The sequence below is a fragment of the Gallus gallus genome, chromosome 3, assembly GCF_016699485.2.
Source record: "Gallus gallus isolate bGalGal1 chromosome 3, bGalGal1.mat.broiler.GRCg7b, whole genome shotgun sequence".
NCBI classification, from domain to species: domain Eukaryota; kingdom Metazoa; phylum Chordata; class Aves; order Galliformes; family Phasianidae; genus Gallus; species Gallus gallus.
Window position 1 is genome coordinate 16,415,975 of NC_052534.1, and position 23,391 is coordinate 16,439,365.

The 23,391-nt window shown below is 44.6% G+C and overlaps 1 protein-coding gene and 1 long non-coding RNA gene across 20 annotated transcripts in view; one reads left to right on the forward strand and one right to left on the reverse strand.

Annotated features, from left to right (window-relative positions):
• MAP4K3 (mitogen-activated protein kinase kinase kinase kinase 3) overlaps positions 1-17,848 on the reverse strand; it is an 80,311-nt gene extending 62,463 nt beyond the window's left edge. For 17 of the 19 annotated variants that reach the window (XM_046939541.1, XM_046939542.1, XM_040698237.1 and 14 more), the window contains exons 1-4: positions 17,614-17,848; positions 8,473-8,530; positions 5,196-5,286; positions 115-179 (exon numbers count right to left, since the gene is read on the reverse strand). In XM_046939541.1, the coding sequence (XP_046795497.1) occupies positions 115-179; positions 5,196-5,286; positions 8,473-8,530; positions 17,614-17,721 (322 nt within the window). In that variant the 5' untranslated portion in view covers positions 17,722-17,848. Of the gene's footprint in view, positions 1-114; positions 180-5,195; positions 5,287-8,472; positions 8,531-11,488; positions 16,297-17,613 lie in introns of those variants that run through there. The other 2 variants (XM_046939539.1, XM_025149408.3) reach the window with 2 other exon arrangements.
• Positions 17,338-21,894, forward strand: LOC121110398. Its single transcript, XR_005858812.2, has 2 exons — positions 17,338-17,537; positions 18,201-21,894. It is a non-coding gene; the product is annotated as an uncharacterized LOC121110398 (long non-coding RNA).
• Positions 21,895-23,391: the final 1,497 nt, after the last annotated feature.

Here is a 23,391-nt window from a genome sequence, read left to right on the forward strand (position 1 = left end):
ATTATGGATACTAAATTTAAGATTCATCCTCTTTGATTCCAAAACACTGTAATCATCTCCATTTTCTTAAAACAAGCTTTTCTTAGCTTTTAAGGAATTATGGTCTTGACGTACCATGATAAATATCCTGTAGAGAGCCACCTCCACAAAACTCCATGCAGATCCATAGCTTGTCACGTCTAAAAAGTGAACAAAACCATTCATTACCTGTCAGATTTGAACTATATCTGTAAAACATGTCAGAAGACTCAAGCATTATAAACCACAACGCTACGAGCTCTGTATTATGAGAAGTATGAGCTAAAATGATTTAATCATTATGTGATAATTCACTGTCAAAATAACTAATGAAATAACCAAAAATTCCAGCATTTATTAGAATGACAGAAGTGTGTGCAGAAAATTTTGGTGAAGAGGTACTATGAAAATGAAATCTGTTTTTATTAAGGGTAGAGAAAATACATTGAGTTCTTATTTCTTCCTTATTTTCCTTTTTCCTCCACATCTTTCAGAACAGAACAATTAAAGCAAAACAAACAAAGCGAAGAAACAAACCCATAATACAGAAGGCCCAAGGGACATCTTTCAACTCAATCTCTTTCACAACAAATGGAGTGAAATTAATGCTACAGCCAAAGCTGGGCAGAGCAGAGTTCCTGCTGTGGCTGAGTGACTATTCAGGTGATGTCTTTTCCCTGGAAAATACCTATGGATATATTGGGTGGCAGGGGGCACGTGGTAGCTCTTTCATTTCTCTGACAGAGGGAATGAATTCAGCTTGATTCACTGTACCGCAGTAAAAGGTGCCTTCTAGGAATAGGCAACAGACTGAAGGAATCAAAGGAACAGTAGAGTACAAAAGGTATAGTTATGGTTTTCATCTTCCATTTTCACTTAGTAATTTTCACTGGTAAGACAGACGTCACAAGTGCAGAGGCAGAGAAGCACTTTGTAGAGCAGAAAATCTGGGACACACCTGGTCATTCCTGGCCTTCAAAACACACAGGAGAGAAAAATCACACTCAGCCACCTCAGGGCAGATTAAGATGCAGGACAACCAAAGGGAAGACAGGTGACTGCTCTGTAGCTTGCTTATGGCCCCTGGTCTGGAGTTTGTTGCATTCATAAAGCTTTGTGAGAATAGCTTAGATACTCCTGTGGGCAACACCAGTGCTCTTGGAAGCATTTTGCAAGGCCACGACCTTATTCCCTGTCCTTCTAAGTTGCTTGCATTTCTCATCATGTTACCAGCAGGTAACAGCCAAAACAGGCCCTGTTCCAAGTCTTTTATGAATCTCCTCCTACATGTCCACCCTCAACATGTTCCTCAAAACAGTGCCCTAGATGCCTCTATCGGTGATAGGAAAGGCATTGCTTAGGTGTTAAAAAGGTTTCATGCAACAGAAGTCACAGTTATAGCATGCAGGTCTAGGGGTTAACTAAAGCACTGCTACTCTGAAACAGCACAAAGACATTTCACTGAAATAACTGATCATTATCAGGCAGAAATGATGTCAGTAATTGTGAAAGACGTTAGAATTATCAACATCAGCAGTGGAACAAGAGTGAAAAAGTAACCCTGAAGATCAGAGAGACACTTGCAAGTCCCGTGCTTGCTCTCTACAACAATACAGGACTCAGATGGGGACACATGAAAGTCACTGTTTTCCATGCTGCACCCAGTTTTGATGCCAGCGTGAAAATGAGGAAAAGCTAGGAAAATCCCAGCAACCCTGGAACAGCAGGGTGCCTGCACAGCTGAAAACATGCAAGAGTTACATGCTGTAAATTCACAACTTCACTCAGTGGGCACAACATCCCAGCGTGGAAAAGTCGTACAGCAAAGTTAAAAAATGTAAGAGCAGGAAAACAGGAGACTGTTTCTGACTCACTAACCTTTTCTTACCGCACTTAAGTGCTCTAAGACAGGTGAAAAGCCATGTAATCAACAGTTACAGCACATATATAAAGTTGTCTGAGTCCTCAGAGCAAACGGCAAGCACAGCAAGCAAAACAGACAGGATCAACAGTACCGTTTAGAGTCTGCAACCTAACACCTAGGCTAAAAGCATGGCAGAGATTCAACTGCCTGGGAAAACCGTATGTAAACAGAAGAAAAGCACAGGAACAACACAAAGTGAAATGCCAAGCATAGGATGATGGTATTTTTCTTAGTACTGACAGATATTTAGAAAAAACAAAAGGTCAGATAATAAGAGGGTTCAAAGGCAGCCATTCAACTCCCCAGGCAAAAGAGAAACAGTATACCATGTGTGAAAGGGAAAAGGACGGAGCAGAGGCACATGAGCATCAAAATACAACTGCATATAACAAAACTGAACTCCAGGTCTGCCAAGGTCTGCCTCAATATCCCCTGACTAGAGCTAAACTACTCTCCCCCACCCCCCAATAGAGAAAAAGCATTTCCAGCTCAAGTATCACAAGAGGCTCCAATTAAATCTCAAAACTCACACTGAAGTGAAATCTAACATTTTTGTAAGTTTGTAAAATGTTTCTGTGTGGCCTGTTTTCACATGAAATCTCAAGAAGTCATCAAACAGCATTCTACTAGTTATCCTAAGCTATCTGTCCCCACTGTGATTGGTTAGACGACACAGCTGGTAAGGCAGCTGGATGCACATGTCAGTGCCTCTACAAAGCAAACAACCTCACCTCCAGAAACAGCCACAAGTGGAACAGGCACATTCTTGTCACAAGTTCAAGCATTAGAAAAACAACTCAAGGTAACTCCAACAGCACTACAAAGCGTAAGCCCTCCCCCCTCTTCCATTCAGTTACTTCTTTCTTGTAAAATCAGTCCTCCTTACAGGTTTATAACAAGGACTTGCTTGTTCAGGGAGCATGCAAGACTAATGTCTCACATCAAGAAAAATGCCAACACCGCTTCCTTTCCAGTACTGCAGAAAGGTACAGAAAGGCATCCCATGTGGAAGAGGACATCTTAACATACAAGAAAGCGCTCTCCTGTCAAAGAACTGTAGGATTTGAGGCTGGGAAGAGGATTAAGGAGGTACAGCCAGAGAGTGGGACAGTATCTGGTCCCAACCACACAACTTTTAGACCAGGCAATTTTAATTCAAAAAGCTTAGTCACCATAATACTGAACTTCCAAATGCTCTCCTAAAGAGGTCACAACATCCCTTGCCAACTTTGCCACCTGACAAGCTGTTAGTCTGGTTGGCATCAGCTCACAACTCCACAAATTCTCAATCCAAAAAAATCTTTAATGTGACTTCAGGGTACATATCAGTATTAAGACTTGATTATTCGTAACACAGGAAAAAGCCTGCCAGCACTGCACAGAATGCAAGTGACCTTCAAGTTAACCTTAAGCAGTCCAAACCAAAGCACAGACACTTGCAGCAGAAGCCTGAAGAACCAAGTCCACATAATACATGAGCACAGTCTATCTGTACACACACTTGCACAAACCTGCGTGTTACACAGCTCACAGACCAGCTCGGCATTAAGGCATTCAGGCTGCCAAGACAAGCACCCTCTGAGGTACGGGATGCCAGAACAGCATGCCTTGTTGATTTTATAATCAGACTTTGCTCCCTTTGTGTGCCTGAGAATACAAGCAGTACATAACCACGTGCTCTTGGTAACACAACTCCCTGCCTCAACCAGCACACAGCACAGATGATGTTCACCCATCAGTGCACTGTTGATCTGCTTTCCTCCTTGTTCTTTCAGCATATTTCATCTTATTCTGCAAATTCATTTTCCTCTTGGCCACATCCTCAGTGCACATTAACTTATGTCAGTGAAGCAGGTTTTCCACTACAGCCCTTTGAAATGACCATAGCAGATATAAATAAAAACGCAAATCTTGTTGACCTGAATCACATCTGAGTGTGCCATACTTCTTTACTCACCAAGCAGCTAACGACATGCTAAAACAGAGTACAATGCAATGAATCCCTGCTGCTGCTAACACATGGTTTCAGTGAGTGTTCAGGATGGAGGGAGAACAAACTCCTTAAAACACCTCTGGACTGTTCACTGGGCACACAACCACTCCTCCAGTATTTGCTGCCAGGGCCTCGCCTCCTTCCCAGTGCTGCCTCCCAGGGCTGGCAGGCTCAGCTTGGCCAGATGCAGCCACACAGGTGCCCAGTGCCAAGGTCACCACCAGCACAAGCGAGCACTCCATGCTCTCTGCTTCAACATTCCATCCTGGATCACCCGGAGCAAGACAGGGAACGCCTCACAAAGGCTGAGTGAGCCAGGGAGCAAACATTCAGCTCTTCCACAGTACTGCAAATGTGCACCAAGCCTGCCAGCTGTAAGGAAAACAGTAATTGGGCTTTCACAAGCCCTAACAGATCTGAAATTAAGGTAAAAGAAATGCAGTATTTTAGATTTAAATAGAAAAGGTGCACACCAAATACAGAAGCCAACTTCCTTCTTCAGAGATGGTAATTTCAAACATTTTCACATGCTGATGTTTCATGTGCAAACACCCCTATCTTCTCAGAAGCACTTGGTCAATACTGCTGAAAAGCTTTGCAGCACATGGCTATCATGGAAAACTTCAGCTAGAGCTGCTGAAGGCTACTAAGCACATGAATACCTCAACCTGGCATCCTCTCACAGAAGAGGGTCTAGTAATCTTGACAATATGCAGAGCTATAGTGTCCTATTTGTATTGTCCCAGATAAAAGATATGTGAATACCTGAAAGCAAGCAGCAGACTCTCCATTACAAAGCATTATAGCACCAGTACTCTGTCACCTCTTTTGCGAGGTGAAAACAAAAACAAAACAAAAAGGAGCTAAAGAGTTGTGGTTTGTTACTTCCCCATAACACTCAATTTCAAGTTCTCACAAACAATTCTATGTGACAAGAGTAATTAAGTCACAGTATTGCCAAAAACTCTCTATTTTGCAATATTTATACTTTCTAAAGTTCTGCAAATTTAAGAGACATCACTGAAACAGATTTAATCACAGTCACTGAAAGACTTCAAGAGAAACATTATTTCTAGAAAGAGACTGTAGCAAGGTGAACAGATTTTTAAAGTAAAAGGGAAGAAAGTAAATAAGGAAATAATTTACCAAATAGTACTTATTTGGTAAATTATTACTCCTTTGCCTATGTCACCCTATGGACCTATCCTTTTCAACTCAGTATCGAGGCATTTTTAAGCAAGCAAAAGAAACAGATCATACCTGAGATAGCTGCCAAAATAAGCAACGATGTTTGGATGTTTACAGTCTTTCATCATAATGATTTCCTGCTGCACAACAGCAAAATCTTCTCCTGAAAAGAAGAATGAATATTATCATTGGCCTGGCCCATATCCGCATCTCAACTAGGCATTCAGTACATGTTTAAACAAAACAGCATTTTGAGGAATTAAAATTAATTATCTGCCAGTTTCACACACATAGAAAGCAATTGTAAATCAGTGCTTGTTAGCAATAAGTAACAATATTCTTACAAATAGCAAGTTTCATTCTGGGCCGGGTAGACTTCACATCTGTGGATACTTCTTCAGAGAAGTGTCACATCTTCCTCAGCTCCGTTTTCCCTGAGGCCCCACTGTGTCCATCTGCACATGCCCTGCCAACACGCCAGGTTCCTCAAACATGACAAAACTATGCTATTTTTGGCCATGTGTCCAACACGCATCCTATCACCTTCCTGAACAAAAAAACCACTCAATAGTACACTGCAGCAACTTCTTAGTAGACTCAGCAAGCACATAAGTTTATGGACTGCAATAAGTTACATACAGACAGAACACTGACAGACATCTTACTACTTGGTACTTAGGATGTACCTGTACTTCTATGAAAGGTTCCTACCAGATGCATACACTGAGACAGATGTAGACAAAATGGAACACCTTGAACTCTATTTTCCAGAGATGTTTTTGTTTCAGTGGCGTTATGCAGGGATTTTGTAAGTAAGTTAGAGAAGGCAAAAAGAAACCAAGATGCAAGACAATGCCAATTACACATTTGACAGCTTTTTTATTTTTGAGAAACACATCAAATATTCCTTTGCATGTCAGTAGCACTCCCCTGCAATCTCTCAAGCCACAGCAAACTATAGCTACTCCAGCATGCTATTTCTGAAGGATTTCTTCCGAAGTTTGCTTAGCTATGTAGACATACACAGTACAAAAAACAACTCATTCTTACTGGCTTCAAGGACTTCATATCTAAAATAAGCCTGAAGCTCTAAGAGAAAAGTTGTTCATGAAGCTAAATAGCTAAGAGACACTTGAAGCAAATTCAAGAAACGTGAAATTCAAAGTACATCAAAACTCTTTTTCTCTATTGCTGTAGGACACTTCAGCAGACCTCTAAAACTAGAGGATTTTTTATCTGGGGCTAAAGCTATTGTCTAAAAAACTCGATACAGACAATACACATCTACTTACCAGTTGTCACAACCCAAAATCACTTAGCAGATACAGCTGTTGCTAAGTTTCAAATGTAACAATAAATTCCAGCAGAAATGGCCAACCTATTATCTAAGTACATATAGAGTCACAGAATCATAGAATCGCTAAGGCTGGAAAAGACCCACAGGATCACCCAGTCCAACCATTAGTTTATATATAAACCACATAGTTTAGGTTTCTCCCACACACTAACATACTGGTCATCTAACAGTTTGGTACCTCAAATCTGATATCCACGTGTGTTTTATTTACTGAAAGCAAATTTGGAACCAATTTCTTATTACTGACTGCTTGCTGCATCACAGCTCTCCCTTTAGCCAAATACTCCAAGCAAATGCTGAAGAGCAAAGAAGAAATAATTTTAACGCAGAAGCAGGTATCTCCATGAAGGGATACAGCTCCTGTGTAACCTACACTAGGAAACCTGCTTTAGCAGGGGGTTGGGACTAGATGATCTGCAGAGATCCCTTCCGACCACTATGATTCCATGACTCCCACAGCATTTGAAGGGTGCTTTCATTTGCATCCAAAATATTAAAGCAGAGTAAGCACCAAACATAATTAGCCCTTAATTTTCACACCGTCCCCAAGTCTACAAAACTTGGCAAGTAAGCCAGTACTGCACTTCTGGAACGTGGACACTTAGGAAGCTGTGAGTCAACCCTCTACTCCAACTAGAAGCGACAATTACGAAGAGAAAAGCTGAGCTCACCAAGCAAACTGAGGGCAACTAAAGCTCATTTTTTGTACTCCTCTCAGCGTCCAATGGCTGCCAAAAATACTTGATTCAGCTGCAAGATGCCAGACGCTATCCCTGCCAGCACAGCACAAGAGCAAGCTCCCTCAGCAGCAGTGCATCCTCAGCCTGCCTGCTGTTCAGATAACGTGCAGAGTAATTCAGCAAGTCCCACTCTACATAATAAGCCACTCCTTACTTCTGGAAGAATGGAAAGGGTCAGCTAAGTGAAAAACAGCATTACATGAACAGTTGACATTGTCTTTTCTTCTTTCTTCACTATGCAACGGTCCTTCCCTGCTTTAGACTTACAGTTCTGTGAGGATATGCAGCCGGCTGCAGAAAATGCACTCTACGCACAGCCACGTACTCCAATGATGGAAGCTGCTCTAACGAGCTAAAGCAGCAGAACCTGACACATCATCTGATTCAATCAAAGCCATGGCTCTGATGAAAAGATGTATGATGAACATACACTTTTGAAACTACTTTGTAACATACTGTCGTGTCTTGAATTTATATTTTCAAACATACATGCACCACCAAAATCTAAGACAAAAAAAAAAAAAAGGGAGAAAGCAGTAATTCCTTTTAGTTTTTGGCTGCAAACTCTGTAAAGATAAAACCAGGTAATATTTAAAGTATCCCATCACTCGCCTCAACATTAACCTTGAGATGGAACACCAACAGTTAAAGTCAAACCAAAAGGCTGGCCATTTCACTCCCCAAATTACTGTACTCATGTTCAACATGTCTATCCATATCAACAGAACAGCACTTACAGGCCTGCAACAGAAATGCTGGCATATGCACTTATAAGCTAACAACATAAGCATGGTTCAAGCAAAAATCTATCATATAATAAAGCTTTAATCAGAGTGTGCCAGAGAACCGAAGGAAATTTACTCAATTCCCAATGCTCAACTAATGCTCACCTATTATTTCACCCCTCCTTATTATTATTTCTCCCTCTCAATTTCTCCAGGGGAATTTTCCGTCTTCCTCATTTATGTTGTTCTATGCAGATTTTCATACCACGTGAGTTGAAAACACAGTACTTAAAACCAAAAAACCCAACTCCCACTGAAATTTTAATCAGCTTTCCTTTAACCACTCTCTAATAATGTTTTTTCCTCTCACACCTCATTTGCCATGCATGGTAGTTTTTGAAATCATGGATTTTCTCCTATACTTAAACAGTGATAACCCCTTTTTCAATACTAAATTCAATTGATCTTACAAAAATGTATTTCAAACACGTAAATATTATGTCTCAGTGGCCTATGGCATCACTTACCTGGTTCTAACTTTATTACTTTGATTGCTGCTAGCTCACCCGTGTTGACATTTCTAGCCTACAAAAAAAAACCAAACAATCAAATCAGTATTTAGAGAGCACAACACAGCAATCAGTTCTGTGCCCTCCGCTTGAGATTCTCTCACAATGCAGAATCAAAACACAAGAGCCTAAAACAATGAAATCATTTGTTGGGGTTATTTTGAAGCAGAACAGCCACAGAAGGAGCCAATAAATTAAAATGTCTTGCATATTTATGTTGAATGTGAGGTTAGACTTGCAAATACAGCATGCATTTATTTTTCATTGAGCTTACAGCATATACTTCCATTAGAAAAGCTTAAAATAATCTATGCCTGTGCTTGATGACTGAACCAAAGAGAACTCCAGAGCTAGCATGTTCTTCTCCAATACAAATTTGTAGGAAGTGTTCTTCCAGCAGATCCGCTCATACTGCATTTCTTTTCTAATGACAAAGCAAACTGTCACAAACACATTAAGCAGCTAACCTGTATCACAGAATGACTCGGGTTGGAAGAGATCCTAAGGATCACCAGGTTCCAACCCCCCTGTCCTATGCAGGGTTGTCAACCATAGATCAGGTTGCCCAGGGCCCCATCCAACCTGGCCTTAAAAGCCTTCAGGCAAGAGGCATCCACAGCCTCTCTGGGCTGCCTGTGCCAGCACCTCACCACTCTTTCAGTGAAGAACTTCCCTCTGATGTCTAATCTAAATCCCCCTTCCTTTGGTTTAAAACCATTCCCCCTTGTCTTATCGCTATCTATCTGTCTAAAAAGTTGATTTCCCTCATGTTTATAAACTCCCTTTAAGACCTGCCCACAGCCCTCTATTTTCTGGGCTGAACAACCCAGCCTGTCCTCACAGGGGAGGTGCTCCAGCCCTAGGGCCATCCTCTGGACCCTCTCTGACAGCTCCAAATTTTCCCTGTGCTGGGGGCCCCAGACCTGGATGCAGCACTACCAATGGGGCCTCACAAGGGCAGAGTAGAGGGGGACAATCCTCTCTCTTATTCTGCCGGCCACCCCTCTTCTGATGGAACCCAGGATACCACCGGCCTTCCAAGCTGCAGGCACACACCACTGACTCACGTTAAGTTTTTCATCAGCCACAACCCTAGTCCTTCTCTGCACAACTCTGTACTGAGCTCTGAAACTGCAATCGTGCTCAGGAAGCCCTGTGCTGGCACACAACAGCCCCAAGTTATGCAAGTCCTTGACTGTGCTGTACTTCCCTGTTAAATTCCAACAAGTTGGCCACTGAACTATTGCTTGAAAAGTAATTATACTGTGGACAGATCTTAAGGCAGACAAGCAGGGCCCAGGGAGCATCACGTGCTCCTACCCTGCAGTGTGCAACTACTTCCAAGACTCCCAAGAGAGAGACGCAACACGTTCTACTCCTGTAGCTACCGCCCGTCCCTTGATCCCTCCGCTCAGTCAGTGACAGCTTTCTCCCTGTAAGGCTGCAAAGAAGACAAGTGAGCAAATGAATGATTTAGAAAGAATTAAAATAGCCTTTCCGTTCCATACACAGCAGCTCCACAACCAAGTGAACAAGGTCACTAAATTTTTAAAAAGCCATTAAGAAGAAACATAATTAACAATAACCCTGATGGCTCTGAAGGATGCCCAGCTCCTGCCTCCCCTCCTCAAAGGGCAGTCTCAGTACCCAGTGCTGTATCGCATAGGACAGTTGCTGGCTGCACCAAATGCCACCGTGTCCTACACAGAGCCCAGAACACGAGGCCTGTCACACTTCTCCTTTTCCCCCGTCCACTTTCAAAGCAAAGAAGTGCCAGATCCATGGAAGAATTACATAATATAATGACACAGAGAGGCCACCACCTTTAACTTGTTAATCATCTTGGTTTTAAGTGACTTAGCAGCTCAGAGGCTTGTGGTTATTAGTGAGAATCCCCTTCTCAAATACATTTTAAAACTAACTTTATAAAAAAAGAAAGCAAACGCTGATCTGCACTACTGTTCTACAAAGCCATGAGACCCATCAAGTGCTGTAAGGCACTGACCCAACAGCTTGAGAGCTGGCTGATGGCTTTTCCATCACCATAACTGATGGAAAAAAAGCAAGACAAATGAAAATGCTATGAAAAATAGCCAGTCTGGAAATAAAAGCAGCACACATTCCTGTGTTTAGAGGTCTACCCAGGTAGTTCCTTGCACAGCTGACCTCAGACCTCTTGCTGTTCCCTGTGGTGGCCGTGCTCTTCTGTGATGCTGGGAGCACAGGCATTTGTAAATATTTTGGAGGCAGATGATTAGGAATACATCCCGAGATCAATGAGAAACCTACGGAAGTCAGACAGTGGTCCAAATGTGACAGGTTATAGAAAGAAGAGTTAAAAAAATATAATCTGCCTGGCAGCCCTTTCCCCATAAGCCATTATTTGCACGCTCCTCTGATGGCAGTGGTATCTCCAATCATCACTTTGTGGCAGCAAAAGACACTAAAAATAGCAAAAATACCACATCCTTTCATCCCTAACAGAGAACGAAGGCAACCCAGGAGAGAAAGTGGCATTGCTGAAGTATGGTTTTTGTTCCTTACTGCTTTTCCCTAACACCTACTTTCATAGGAAGAAACAGGCCAGATGTTCATGAAGTGGAAGTCAGTATGCTTTTAACCTCTGAGATTAACAAGAAAGATTAATTATGCTTTAATGAAGAGATAAGATCATCTGCAAGTCCTGTTAATCCTAGAAGACATGTTTGGGAACAGCGAGCAAGATAATCAACGAGATATCACTGCGGTGGGTGGGAACTGAGATCTACAGTTGGGCACCCTGCATTCAGCTGGGATGTGCAAGCAAAGCTGGGAGTCCACTGCAGAGGCTTCAGGGATGCTGCCAGTCTAACAAAGACAGCACGCTGTTTGTACATCCTCCTTACACACACAGCTCATGCTGCATAGGAACTAATGAAAAATTTGAAGTAAATTTTACCAAATAAAACATGTGAGGATTCTTGTCATTAATTACCATGTGACAGTAATGCCAGAAAATTATCACCAGCAGACAAATCTACAGATGCAGCCATAGCAGGACGTGCTTCATCCCAGCCGAAGGAAGAAATGCTGAGCAGCTGGCAGCCTTGCCAAACCTGCACTCTCCACACTCTGTGGCGGATACCATCCCCTCCTGTCACAAACACTTGTCTTCTTTTGAGAATAGGACACTGAAGAACTGTGGGTGGAAAAGAACAAATGCTGAAGCCAAAAAGATGCCGCGTTTCCTCCTTTCTCCAACACAAGCAGTAACAGGACTCCTCAGCCAGCTGGACGTTCTCTCAACCATTATCTTCTTGGACTCACAAAATCAGAAAGCAGGAACACAGTCTGATTTAATGCGGGTCAGCAATGCCCTCAGGAAGGGCTGACTAACAACTGCTTCAGGGCATGAGTTATTCCTTAAGACAATATGACTTGAAATCAGCAACCTAAATAAGGTAGCAGTTTGTATCCTATTCCATCTGGATTATTAACACTGAATGTATGAGCATCCTGCCTACAGGGCTCCTCACAAAGAATGAGGACGGGGTACCCCAACAAGAATACCTACATCTCATCAAATCCCTTTGGAGACATCTGTTGGAAAACAATTTTCCTTGCCCAAGCTCATATAAATGAGAGACTGGAAAACATACAGCAGTTCAAACTGTATTGACACTGAAAATGGTAGCCAGCTCCGAGCCCTGCTGGGAGAATACCTGTGTACATACTACACAATAGCTCGGTATGTTGAGGACACTGCCTTATGCCTTCATTTAGCATAATCACAGTCAAGTTGCTGATTACACACAGGTTTTGAAATTACAGCATAAATAAGGCACAGCTGGCTGAAAAGCAATTTCAAACAAGTGCTTTTGAGTCAGAAGAAGCAATCAACAATTTCAAAGACTCGTGGTCTCTGTCAAAAATACCACGTTTGAGGGGCCATCTCCTCGCCCTCAAAAGGATGAGGCAACAGCACACACACACCAGCAGCTTTACCTCCCATCAGTGTTTCTACCAGGTCCTGCAAATGCAGATGTCACAAAATGCAACCCCTACTTCGCCATCTTTACCACAATGTCATCCATCTAGAAATCAAAACGGTGGGCAATGCACTTGCCCATTCAAAGAAATTAACTACATCAATAAGAACGCATTGCATGGGTTTTCCAGAAGCAAAATGGTGTTGCTGGCCCACAGGCATACCATTAAATGTATACCGCCCTTACGGTCTGCTCTGGAAAGCCATACAGAGCTCCTCATCCTAACCAGTGGGTGAGGACAAAAAAACCCAACAACTTAAGTCAAGCTGGAGAAGCACTGCCTGTTCAAACAGGAATCATTACCAGCACCTCTGTGAAGACAGTAGGCAGTCAGATCAATACACTACCTGAGAAACTGTCACTCACTATAAGTAAAAGATAGAAAAGTCTATTTTTTTTTTTTTTTTGTTATTGCATTATACAAAATTCTGTTAAGCAAAAACTGCCTCACAATTGGATGGACCTCACTGCTCCGAAAGAGAGAATGGGAAAGCAATGGAACAGCACAGCAGTCTGATGGGCTCTGTGCATGAGCTCGGCTTAGCCAAGCAGAAGACAAGCAGATGTGCATGGGATGTGTCTGCAAAGGAAGAGGAATGCTCATACTCAGTACCGCGCCTCATACATGCCACAGCACTATACGTAGAACAGGGAGAGGCCTGTGCAGTACAGCCATAAAAATGAGGGTCCAAAGAGGTAAATCACTTGCCAGCTTTCTATTTGTCCTTCAAATGGAGGCCGTATACAAGTATACAGTGCTACAAGAGAAACTGGGCCAAGAAGCAAAGTCTAAGATAGTAATTATAGCGTGCTTCTGGTTTCAACTGCTTCACACATTAACTGCTGACCAAAACATAGACAAGCAGTTTCTAAACAAGTTGCTACTTCCTAGGATAACTCATCTGCAGCACAGAAAGACCCAGTTCAGCTCTGTCCCCCTACATGCTCGCCAAGCCCCCTGCTTGCAGCCCTCGCCAAGCCATGCTCAGCCCACAGCAATCCACCCGCCTCCTTTTTTGGTTCCTTTTCTGCCAGGCTAGCTAAGCACACTGGCTCGGGCAGCACGCTGAGCTCCAGAGTTGGTGCAAGATAAGCAGGGAGAGCAGGGACTAAAGCTAGGAATAGGGCAGGGAATCCCCTGGCTCTCAGGCAACAGTAAGATGCGCTGACCTGATCTAACAGCTTAGGAGGAAGTCGCAGCTGTAATTAACCTGAACTGAACTACTAAGAGCTCTGGTAAAAATAAATGACATTCCACATTCTGGTAGGAGGCACGACACCAAAGCCTGATAGCTCCAATTTTAGAAAGCAATGCTTTGATAACAGGGATGTTGTTTAACAAAGAAATCCTGAAATAAACAACCTTCAAAAAGGATCTTTATCCTTCAGGAGGAGCCTGAACAACCGTAAGGTACATAAGAAGACTAAAATGTGCATCAGAAGCGCACAAGTAAAAGGCACCGTTCAAATATTCCTGCATCTTCTCTGCTCCTGGAGAACGGATGGCTTACTGGATCACCCCAGGAAATAGAAGCAAAGGAGAGAAATGAATCCTGCGTATGACTCTGCAAAATGGAAGACTCTTCAGGTTCATCTGTTCTGGACGTGTTCTCCTCCAGCAAAACGTAGGAGCACTGTCAGAAACCAAAAACTGAAACAGAATCTGAGCATTTCAGTCTCAAACAGTTGAGGTGGTAAATACGACTTTCCTCACTGAAAACAATAGCCAGACCAAAGGACAGCAGAGCAGACAAATCAGCCCTTTTCTATCCTCAAATCGGATGTCAGGCAAACCGAAAGAACGGGGGTGAAGCAGACCCGACACAACCAGCAGCTCTGCAGAAACAACAGTCCAGTCCAATTATCCTGAACATCACTTTCAGCAAAAGGGACAGAAGAGCCTTTTTCTAAGGTGCTGAAAACCTTTGGCAGGGTCCACCCACAGCACATGGACAACCTGCACAATGGCAAATAACTTCAATGGTCATTAAAAAAAATGATTTTAAGGTATGCTGTGATAAAAGCTAATTATATGAACAAACAAAACGGACCTACAATCACCTCAAAATATATGTCAAATCTATATGCAGTTAGCAACAAAACCAAAGTGTTACTATGGATGTGAAAAGGAAAACTACAGCACTGGAATGTTAATTATTAATACGGTCATTAGAACATCCCACGTGCAAGCTGTAAGCCAAAACCAAACAGAACTTGAGGACAGGGCTGATCAGACTGGCGATTTCATACCAAGAGACAAAAAATCTTTCTAAAAATCAGAGACAAAATGAAGTAATTAAGCAATCGCCTCATTTCACTCCAGAAAATTATTTCCCAAAAGGGAGCAGGATGGCGGAATGCTGTTTTGGTTGTGAAAAAGACAACTCTTCTTTTACACTATGCTGGCCATGCCACACCATGAAAGTCTTCTTGACAGCAAAATACAGGAACACAGAGGACAGCACGGACTGTATGACAGCAGAACAGGCCTTCGCCCTCTCTCACAGGTCTTGTTGTAGATGAGAAACTTCAACAGAAGCAGAAGGTGAAAGTAAGAATTTTGCTGACACGCAACTGCAGCCAGAAAAGCAATTCTGCTCTCAACTTCACATGAAGTCTGGTTTAGAGACTAAGTTAGTTGACAGGTACGTTTATTAAGACATACACAACCAGACAAGTGAGAAGACGATATGCAAAAAGATTACTTAGCTCCAAGAAAACGCTATTAGGAGATCATCTGTGTTTTGTTACAGAAGCATCAGCTGGGCTACCAAGGGAGTAACTTGATTTTGCCATTAATCGACTTTACCAATCCTGACAGGAGACATCACTGGACAAGGGAATCGGTTATAAATCCTCCACTGTATTGAAATGTCTATCGAGAGCTTTGTAATATTGTTTTATCTATCATGGCAACACACTGTCACCAGAATGTTATTTGTTAGGTCTTTTAGGTATCTTTCAGACCCTCACAGAAAACAGTATTATGTCAGCATTTATATCCCCGGGATACCCTCATAACTAGGAATGAGATAAAACTACATCCAGCTTCACTTCCTACAATAAACTTTGGTTGGAAGAGATAACGTTGACTGTGCATATCTGATAAAGAGCTCATCACATGAAAATGCTACCCATTACTTTTCTTACTACAAAGTCATTAGTTTATTCCACGCCACTGGCTCTTATAAATGCTAAGATCTTCAGAGCAGAGACTCTATCTGTTTTGTTATTTAAAGTGCTCCACCTGTCTGACAGTAGGCCCACGCGTTTCCATAGCTCAGCTCAATGAAAAAGAGTGGAAGAAGTGGATGCCAGCCTGCTCTGCTTTCAGCTCCTCCAAACTTTGCCAGGAAAGCAGGTTACAGAAAGGTCAGCGTACAGAAAGAATGTCAATATAAGGAGACTGTCCTCTTGTTACTGCAATAATACACCTCCCTCCATGGCTCTCCCTGCTAAAGGGGGCAAAAATGAAGTTTTCAAAGAATAGTTGGAGGTCATCTGAGTACACCCAGAACTTGGATCAGATCCGCTGAAATCCTGCCACCAATGAGCACCGTGTTCACATCAGTAACCTCAGCTCCACTCAACTCCTTCACTGACCACAAAGTTCACCCACAGAAAGCAAGACGAAGCAAATCAAAGAGGCTTTAATATTAACCCCCTCACAAATTCAGGATAAAGGCCGACTAAGCTCACACGTGGATGACACATATGAGTATATTACTTCCTCTTTGTGACATTAGAAGCAACCATGCCTCATTATGATTCTCAGACTAATTTCACGTTCCTCTTTGAAGGCACCCTGGGCAACACCTTGCCTGGAAATGAAACAGGCAATAATTCTCCCAGCAGAAAAGCATGACTCATTTTCCCCACGCTATCCACAACCTAATTGTAAAGTAAGAAAGTGTTTATCTCACTTTTGTCAACAAGAAATAAATACTTTTAAACTTAGTCCAACATATCCTTGCTCTAATACATCACCTTCCATCTCAGCTGTCACATGGTAACACGAAACACAGACAAATCCATTCTGAGAGAGAACAAAAAGTTACCAGCAGCATTGAATGCTGGCTGCTAACCAAGCAGTGAACCAAAGGTGACAGCAACGTAAATATGATAATCACCAAGAAAACTATGACAAATTCAACACAAACTAGCAGGTCTCACTCACGTAGTGGTAGCGTGAGTGGAAATATTCAACCTATGCTTGAAGGTGACATCCTTAGAATAAAACTGTGGATACAGAAGACAGAATTCACATCTGTCAGTCACATACAGAGCACGGAGCAAACCCGATCAGTAAGGGCTTGCAGGCAGCAGGACAGTTTCAAACTGCAATAAGTGGGCAGTTTGCAGGAAAACGAAAAGCAGTGTGAAGCAGACAGGCTTGGCGAGCTATCAGCACAGCACACTAATACTCCAAACTGGCGAGATAGGCAAGACAACACAATAACTCTTTTCAGTGAAGCAATTAATGGAGCTGGGGGTTAGTGCACTAAGAAGGGAGGTAGGTACACGAGGGTTAAGGTCCTGAAGCTTTTCTAACATCCAAGCGAGACAGCTTGAAGTAAAAACTGCTCTACCCAAACAAGACGCCACCCCAGGGACAATCACTTCAAGGCAGAGGTAACGTCAGCACTACTTTTAAGCGACTGAACCTCCCATCGCAGAATACTTCGGACCGCTGTGGCACAGCCCTGCCTACCAGAACCGATTTCGTTAAGCAAACAAACTGCGATGCCGCTTGGGAAGCGCAAGGCAGAAGCAACGCTTCCAGAAGCCCGCCCCTAAGGAAGCTCCGGGCTCAGCCTTACCACCTGAGGCACGCACAGGTGCCTCCCGCGCCTCAGAACCCGCACCGGGCCCGGAGAGCGGCAGCCCTGGACACATCTACCCGAACCGGCACCCGCAGCGATGGGACGCAGCTCCGGAACCTGACGGAAGGCCCAAACGCGGAGCTGTCCCGGGGCCCAGCACACACGGCCGCAGGTACGGAGGCCAATCCCGAGCGCCGGTCGCCCGCTGAGCCGAACCGAACCGCGCCGTCCCACCCTCGGGCCCGTACCTTGTAGACGTCGCCGTAGGTGCCGCTGCCGATGCGCTGGATGAGCTCAAAGTCCTCCTGGGGGTTACGCCGGGACAGGTCACACACCCGCCCGCCAGCACCGCTCATGGTGCCGGGGGAAGCCCCGCTCGGCCGCGGCCCCGGGCGGGGGAGGGCAGCTGAGGCGAGGGCGCCCGACCGCAGCGCTCACCGCCACCCCCTGCCCCGCTCCGGCAACATGGCGCTGCGCCGCCACAACGCGCATGCGCGCCGCCCCGCCCCAGCCGGCCGCGCGTGCGCGGGGAGTGGCGGGTATGTGTTTATGGCGCATGCGCGGCCGCAGCAGCTCCGCGTGAGGCAGTGAAGCCGCGAGGCCCGGCGGGGCGGGGCCGGGATCATGAGGGATGTGAGGGCGGTGCCTCGCGTCATGGCGGTGGCGGTAGCAGCCGGGCGCCGAGCTCAGTTCTCCCCTTAAAGCCTGCTTTCCATCCCCACCTACTGCCCGGGCTTTCTCTGATCTTACAAAAAACCGTGTGGGTTTCTCCACTCTGATTCCAGTTCACCCAAATACCTTCCCCATTCCTTTTTCTCAACACGAATGCCCGCAGGGACATGATGGCTGTGCCAAGGACCAATGTGGAGGCGGCAGCTTCTCGGGCTTTGAGGCACGGCAGGACACGTTCCATGCCACAAGAGCCACAGGGTCGGGCTGGGCTGCTGCTCCCTGCCCTTCCATCCTTTGGAGGCTGTCAGCCTTACCTGAATCACAACAACCAGGCAGAGCAAGGCAAACAGCTCTTCCTGAAGCCGCTAGAGATACAGGTGCTGGTGTTGCAACTCCTTCCAGCTTCAGCCAAGCTCACGTGTACCAAGAGACACAAAAAACAGCTCTCACCTCAGACTTCCCCCAGTCTAATTGCTGTGATGTACTGCTGTGGTGCCTCCAGGGACCGCGAGCCCTCACTGTTCTCAACAGCGCCGCACAGCCACAGAACATACTGAGGCTGGAGGCAGCGTTGGTTCCAGGGCTCAGTGTACTCACAACCCATATGTCTGGCTGCCACTTAAGGTCCACAACACCAACGTCAACACTGCGTGTTGGTTGTGATCATAAGCTGTGCCCTGAAGAATGTGCAGGAAGGGAAGCTATGTGGAGGGCCTGGTTGGATCTGGAGGTGGGAGGAAGGTGAAGAGACCCCTCTGCATCCCCCCCATGTGGTATACTCCTGCTGCCCACGGAGAAGAGCCAAGCCTGGGATAGCTCCCAGTTTAAGTGTAAAAAGGCAGGAGTGCCTCTTGAACACTTTCTGCCTCTCCTGAAACACAAAGTCTTTATACTGGAATGCACTCCACAGGAAAAAAATACCTCTCTCCCCATCACAACGTGAATACCCTGAAGACTCAGCTTCTTCCTTGCATGCTTCCTCTTTAAATCTAAAGGTATGAATCTGCAGCTAGGAACCAATGGTTAGAAGAAAGCACCACCTCACCAGAGCAAGCTCAAGGAGCTGCATCTATGCAGGATGGGACCCTCTGTGCTGCTTGCCTTCACTGTCTGTATACAGCTGCATGGCCATTTACCTCCTTGTAAAGCAGTCACCTCTGTGGTATCACGTCAAGGAGCAGGGTGCCAGTGGCAGGATGTGCTGGTGTCTCTGAAGAGCATGGAAAGTAAAAATGAGAGAAATGGCTGGCCTTGCAAAATAAATAAATAAAGTCACTCTGGCCCTTACTTTCTTCTTCCCCGCAAGTTCAGTGGCATGGACACTGCTGCCCCAGCCAGCACGGGCTGCTGAGGGAAACTGCTGATGGAAGTTGTATCCCGCGGATAAGGGGGGCAAAGAGGAGGGAAGTACTCGTCATGCTCCCACGTAACCAGAAATGATTTCTGAGTGCTGCTGGCCATCGTTGGTTTCTGGACACTGGGACTGGTACTGGGAGGAGCAGGGCAGAGAAGGACTGACAGGAGCCAATTGTAATGAGAGCTGGCTGTAGGAAAGGAGGAGCATTACCAGCACCAGAGCACCTCATCTTCCTCTCCAGCAGGTATCTCTCAGAGGTGCGTTATTAACATATAGCAGGTCTGTCAGCCAATAAGTATGCTTGTGCAACATCCCTTTCAACCTGTCAAAGACAAGCCAGCAGTACAAATGTCACCTGCTCCCTAAATGATCAGGACAGCTCACTCTGTCCATTTCCTAAGAACAAGGCAGGAATGAGATGCTAGCTTGTGTAGAAAGGTTGCCTTTCCCCTTGCCCCTGCAGGAATTAGCAGACCTTAGGTTGGGAACCTGCATTCCAGCATCTCTGGAGGACATCCAGCAGCAGATGTTTCAAGAGGTGACATCAGGAGCCACATGCTAAATAATTATGGCAAAACCCATCTGCATGGAAACTCCCCAGCTTTCAGAAACTGGAGCATTTATGTCCATCCAAGTTACCTTAAGCTCAAAGAGGAAATAGAGAACAAAGTCTATCATGGTGTGTTTGCATAAATCCATGTTGCACTTACATCCTGAATCTTATGTGGCTGAAACTGCATGACCACATAGCTCACATAGAACTGGGAAGTTCATAGCACAGCTACAAAAGCATCCATATGCAGCAGTCTCATTGGTTTGATCCTAGAGAGGATTGCTTTCTACTTACAGGCACTTGTAGGTATGGAGTTGCTCCTTCTGTGGGTCTGCCTGGCACCGGCCAGGCCAATGCCTGTTTCTAAGCATCTCTCCCCTTTCTCCTGCAAGGGAAGAGACATTAACTGTAAACCCAACTTTTTATTTCTCTGTTTTGGTGGCAACAGACTTCAGAAGAATCACTATGTTCCCAGGGCATGGCTGCAGCTGATCTCTGCAGGTGCATCATGGCAGCAACCAGCTTCCTTGCAGGGGAAAGCCTCATCCAGCACATTGCAGGTCTTCTGCTTTTCATGACATGTAACGGTAATGCGCCATTCTAGCGAGCTAATTATGTGTGAAGGCTTCACCAGGTTTCCCTTGAGTAGGCACCATATGATGCCAGTAAGTGGAACACACCTTTCCTTCTCATCTCCAGTTATTGGGCCTTGCGTGAACCAATTCACTTGCACAAGTGGAACAACCAGTAATTAAAAAAACAAAACAAAAAAAAAACCAACTGTGAAGTGTTCCAAGGCTCATGCAGCAGGACCGTGGGACTAAAACAACCGCTCCCTCCCCATCACATGCAAAGTGATATCTTTCCTCATGAGCAGAGCTGGCCCTCCCTAGAGCTTGCAGTCCTTGGTGTTGGATTGAATGCTTCATGCTGAGGTAGGGAAGGGGAACACGTTCACACACACACACACACACAAAAAAAAAGTTAGCTGTAAAATTAATGGTTGTTTACAGAGGGAAAGCTAACGTCCCCTAACAAAAATCCAGTGTGAGCTTGAACCATCCAAGCTCACAAGGCTATGCACAATGCTTTCTCTCATGCCAAAAGAAATATTTTGATTTGAGCAGCTGTAATGCACAGGCATAGCTTTCTTTTTGTTTGTTTCCTTTAAAAAGTTTAGAAAGCAAAGGCCTGAGGAAAGGCTTGCTGTGCATAGCTGATCTAGCAGCTTAATGAAAATCCTAGTCTGATGAAAAATGCCTAATGAAGAGCGAGCCAAGGCTGGGAGGTGGGAGTCTGCAGCCAGCTGGGGACAGACTTACCCCCCAGCTGCCCTCTGCAGAGCTACGCTGTGGGAGGCTGGTGAGGGCCACCCACCGAGGTGGATTACCTGCTCTATAACCTTCAGATCAGATTACACACAGCACATGCAAAACTCTTTTCCTGGCTCCTTGGAAGCATGCATTGGGCTCTGCTCCTACAGGGGGGATTCTGCATCACAGCTGCAACTTTTGCTCAGTGTGATTTTGCCATGTGGGTCAAGTCTGATCGTGAACAGAGGCTTTTGCTATCATGCTCAGTTTGAAGGGACAGGTGTGACTGAGGTCACAGAGGGGAATCCTTCATTTTTAAAAGTAATAACCAAGAAGTTAACTGGAAACAATTCACAACCACAGAGCTACAGCTCAGTCTAGCACAATTGGGTAATACACTAGAACAACATGAATACCAGTAATTATAACCTGGGTGCTACCCAAGATAACTTGTACCAACAAAGCTGGGTGCTTTGATTGGGTTATTTGATTATTAAGGCATTTCTTTTGTTATTTGCACTCTGCTGCATCTCAGAATATCAAAGCGATTATTTCACTTGCATCAATATTTTGCACTATTTCTATTTTATCTGTAAGTAAAGAAATAAAGAAAAAGTCATTGTTGCCAGATGAATCCTAGACAGGATTGTATCTCTTTTCCCAGGGCATTTTGTGTAATGTTATGATTCGGTACATTTTGCATTTGATCTTAAAGATAGGGTTTGTTGCCCCTCCCTGTTTCCCAATGCCCAAATACACCTTTTTCTAAAACTAAAAAAGTACGTGCCTGCATCTTTTATATACATACTTATATATCCCTTGTATATGGAGTTCCTGCATAATTTGTCAATAACCAAGATTTCCATTCTGAGCACCTGGTCTGCCCTGCAAGAAAGGGATAAATGACTCCATTCCTGGAAGGTCTCTTTCTTCTGAGGCATACCTGCCTCTGTCAAAACATTTACAGCTACAATGTCACTGCTTGGAGGTGGTCTCTTACAAAGCAGGAAGAGTTCATAAACCAGGAGGATCACAGCATGGTCAGATGCTTACCAAGCATTCACTACAGGCAATGCAGCAGGAAGTTAGAGCCCCAGAAAGCATCTCCCGTCTGGGCAAAATGCCACCTCAGCAACAAAGGAATGGTGAGTGCAAGAGGGGAGCGGCTTTGCATTTTCAGTGCTTAATGGAAGTGACAGGTGAGTGAACAGATCAAAGCACCACTCCGATCTGTCAGACAGCACTCAAACTGACAGTGCCAGTCCCCACAATTAAAATACTTCAGTGCTATGTTGATGCATCTGTCACAACTCATCCAAAACTACAATCCTCAGCCATCACCTGAAAGCCATCGTTGCCCTCAGTGCATGGCATCCATGCATTTGTTACCCAGAGCGGTATTTCACGCCAGGTGGACACAGGAAAAAAAGCTGGCTGGACTCTTGGGACTGCTGGACTGCTTCACAAGAGGCACGGGCTCTGAACAAAAAGAGGCACACGTACTGTGAGCATAGGGTTGGGAAGAGAAGGGAGAAGTGAGAGAAAAACAAAAGACTGATGCTTAATGCAATAACCATCCATTAAATAACAGCAGAAAAAGTCAGTGGCAAATTCAGCAAACAGCTGTACAGAGGAGACTAAAAACCAACAGATCAATAAATTGAATTAGGAAGAATCAAGACACCAGAAAGCAAGGGCAGGATATACCAGCATCAGAGCTAAGCACAGCTTTGGAGCTCACCTTCACTGCATTTCTGTGCTTGGCTCTACCACTGAGCACAGAGCAAAATTCTCACTGAACACTATTAGGTCCTGTTAGAGCCATATTTAACCTACTTACGTATTTGTCTTGTCAAAAGCAAATGGATGCAATAATACTCTTATCAAAATGGTTTACGCATCTAATAGAGAGTCCTGAAGGAGCTGGCTGATGTGGTCACCAATCTGATTAGTCTCCCCTGTACAAGTGTCACCAAGCCACTCTCAGTGATACTTGAAAAGTCATGGCAGTCAGGTGAAACCCTTGGGGACTGCAAAAAAGGCAATGTCACACACATTTTTAAAAGGTGTAGAAAGGATGACCAAGGAAATTACTGACCAGTGAGCCTTACCTCAGTGCCGAGGAAGATGA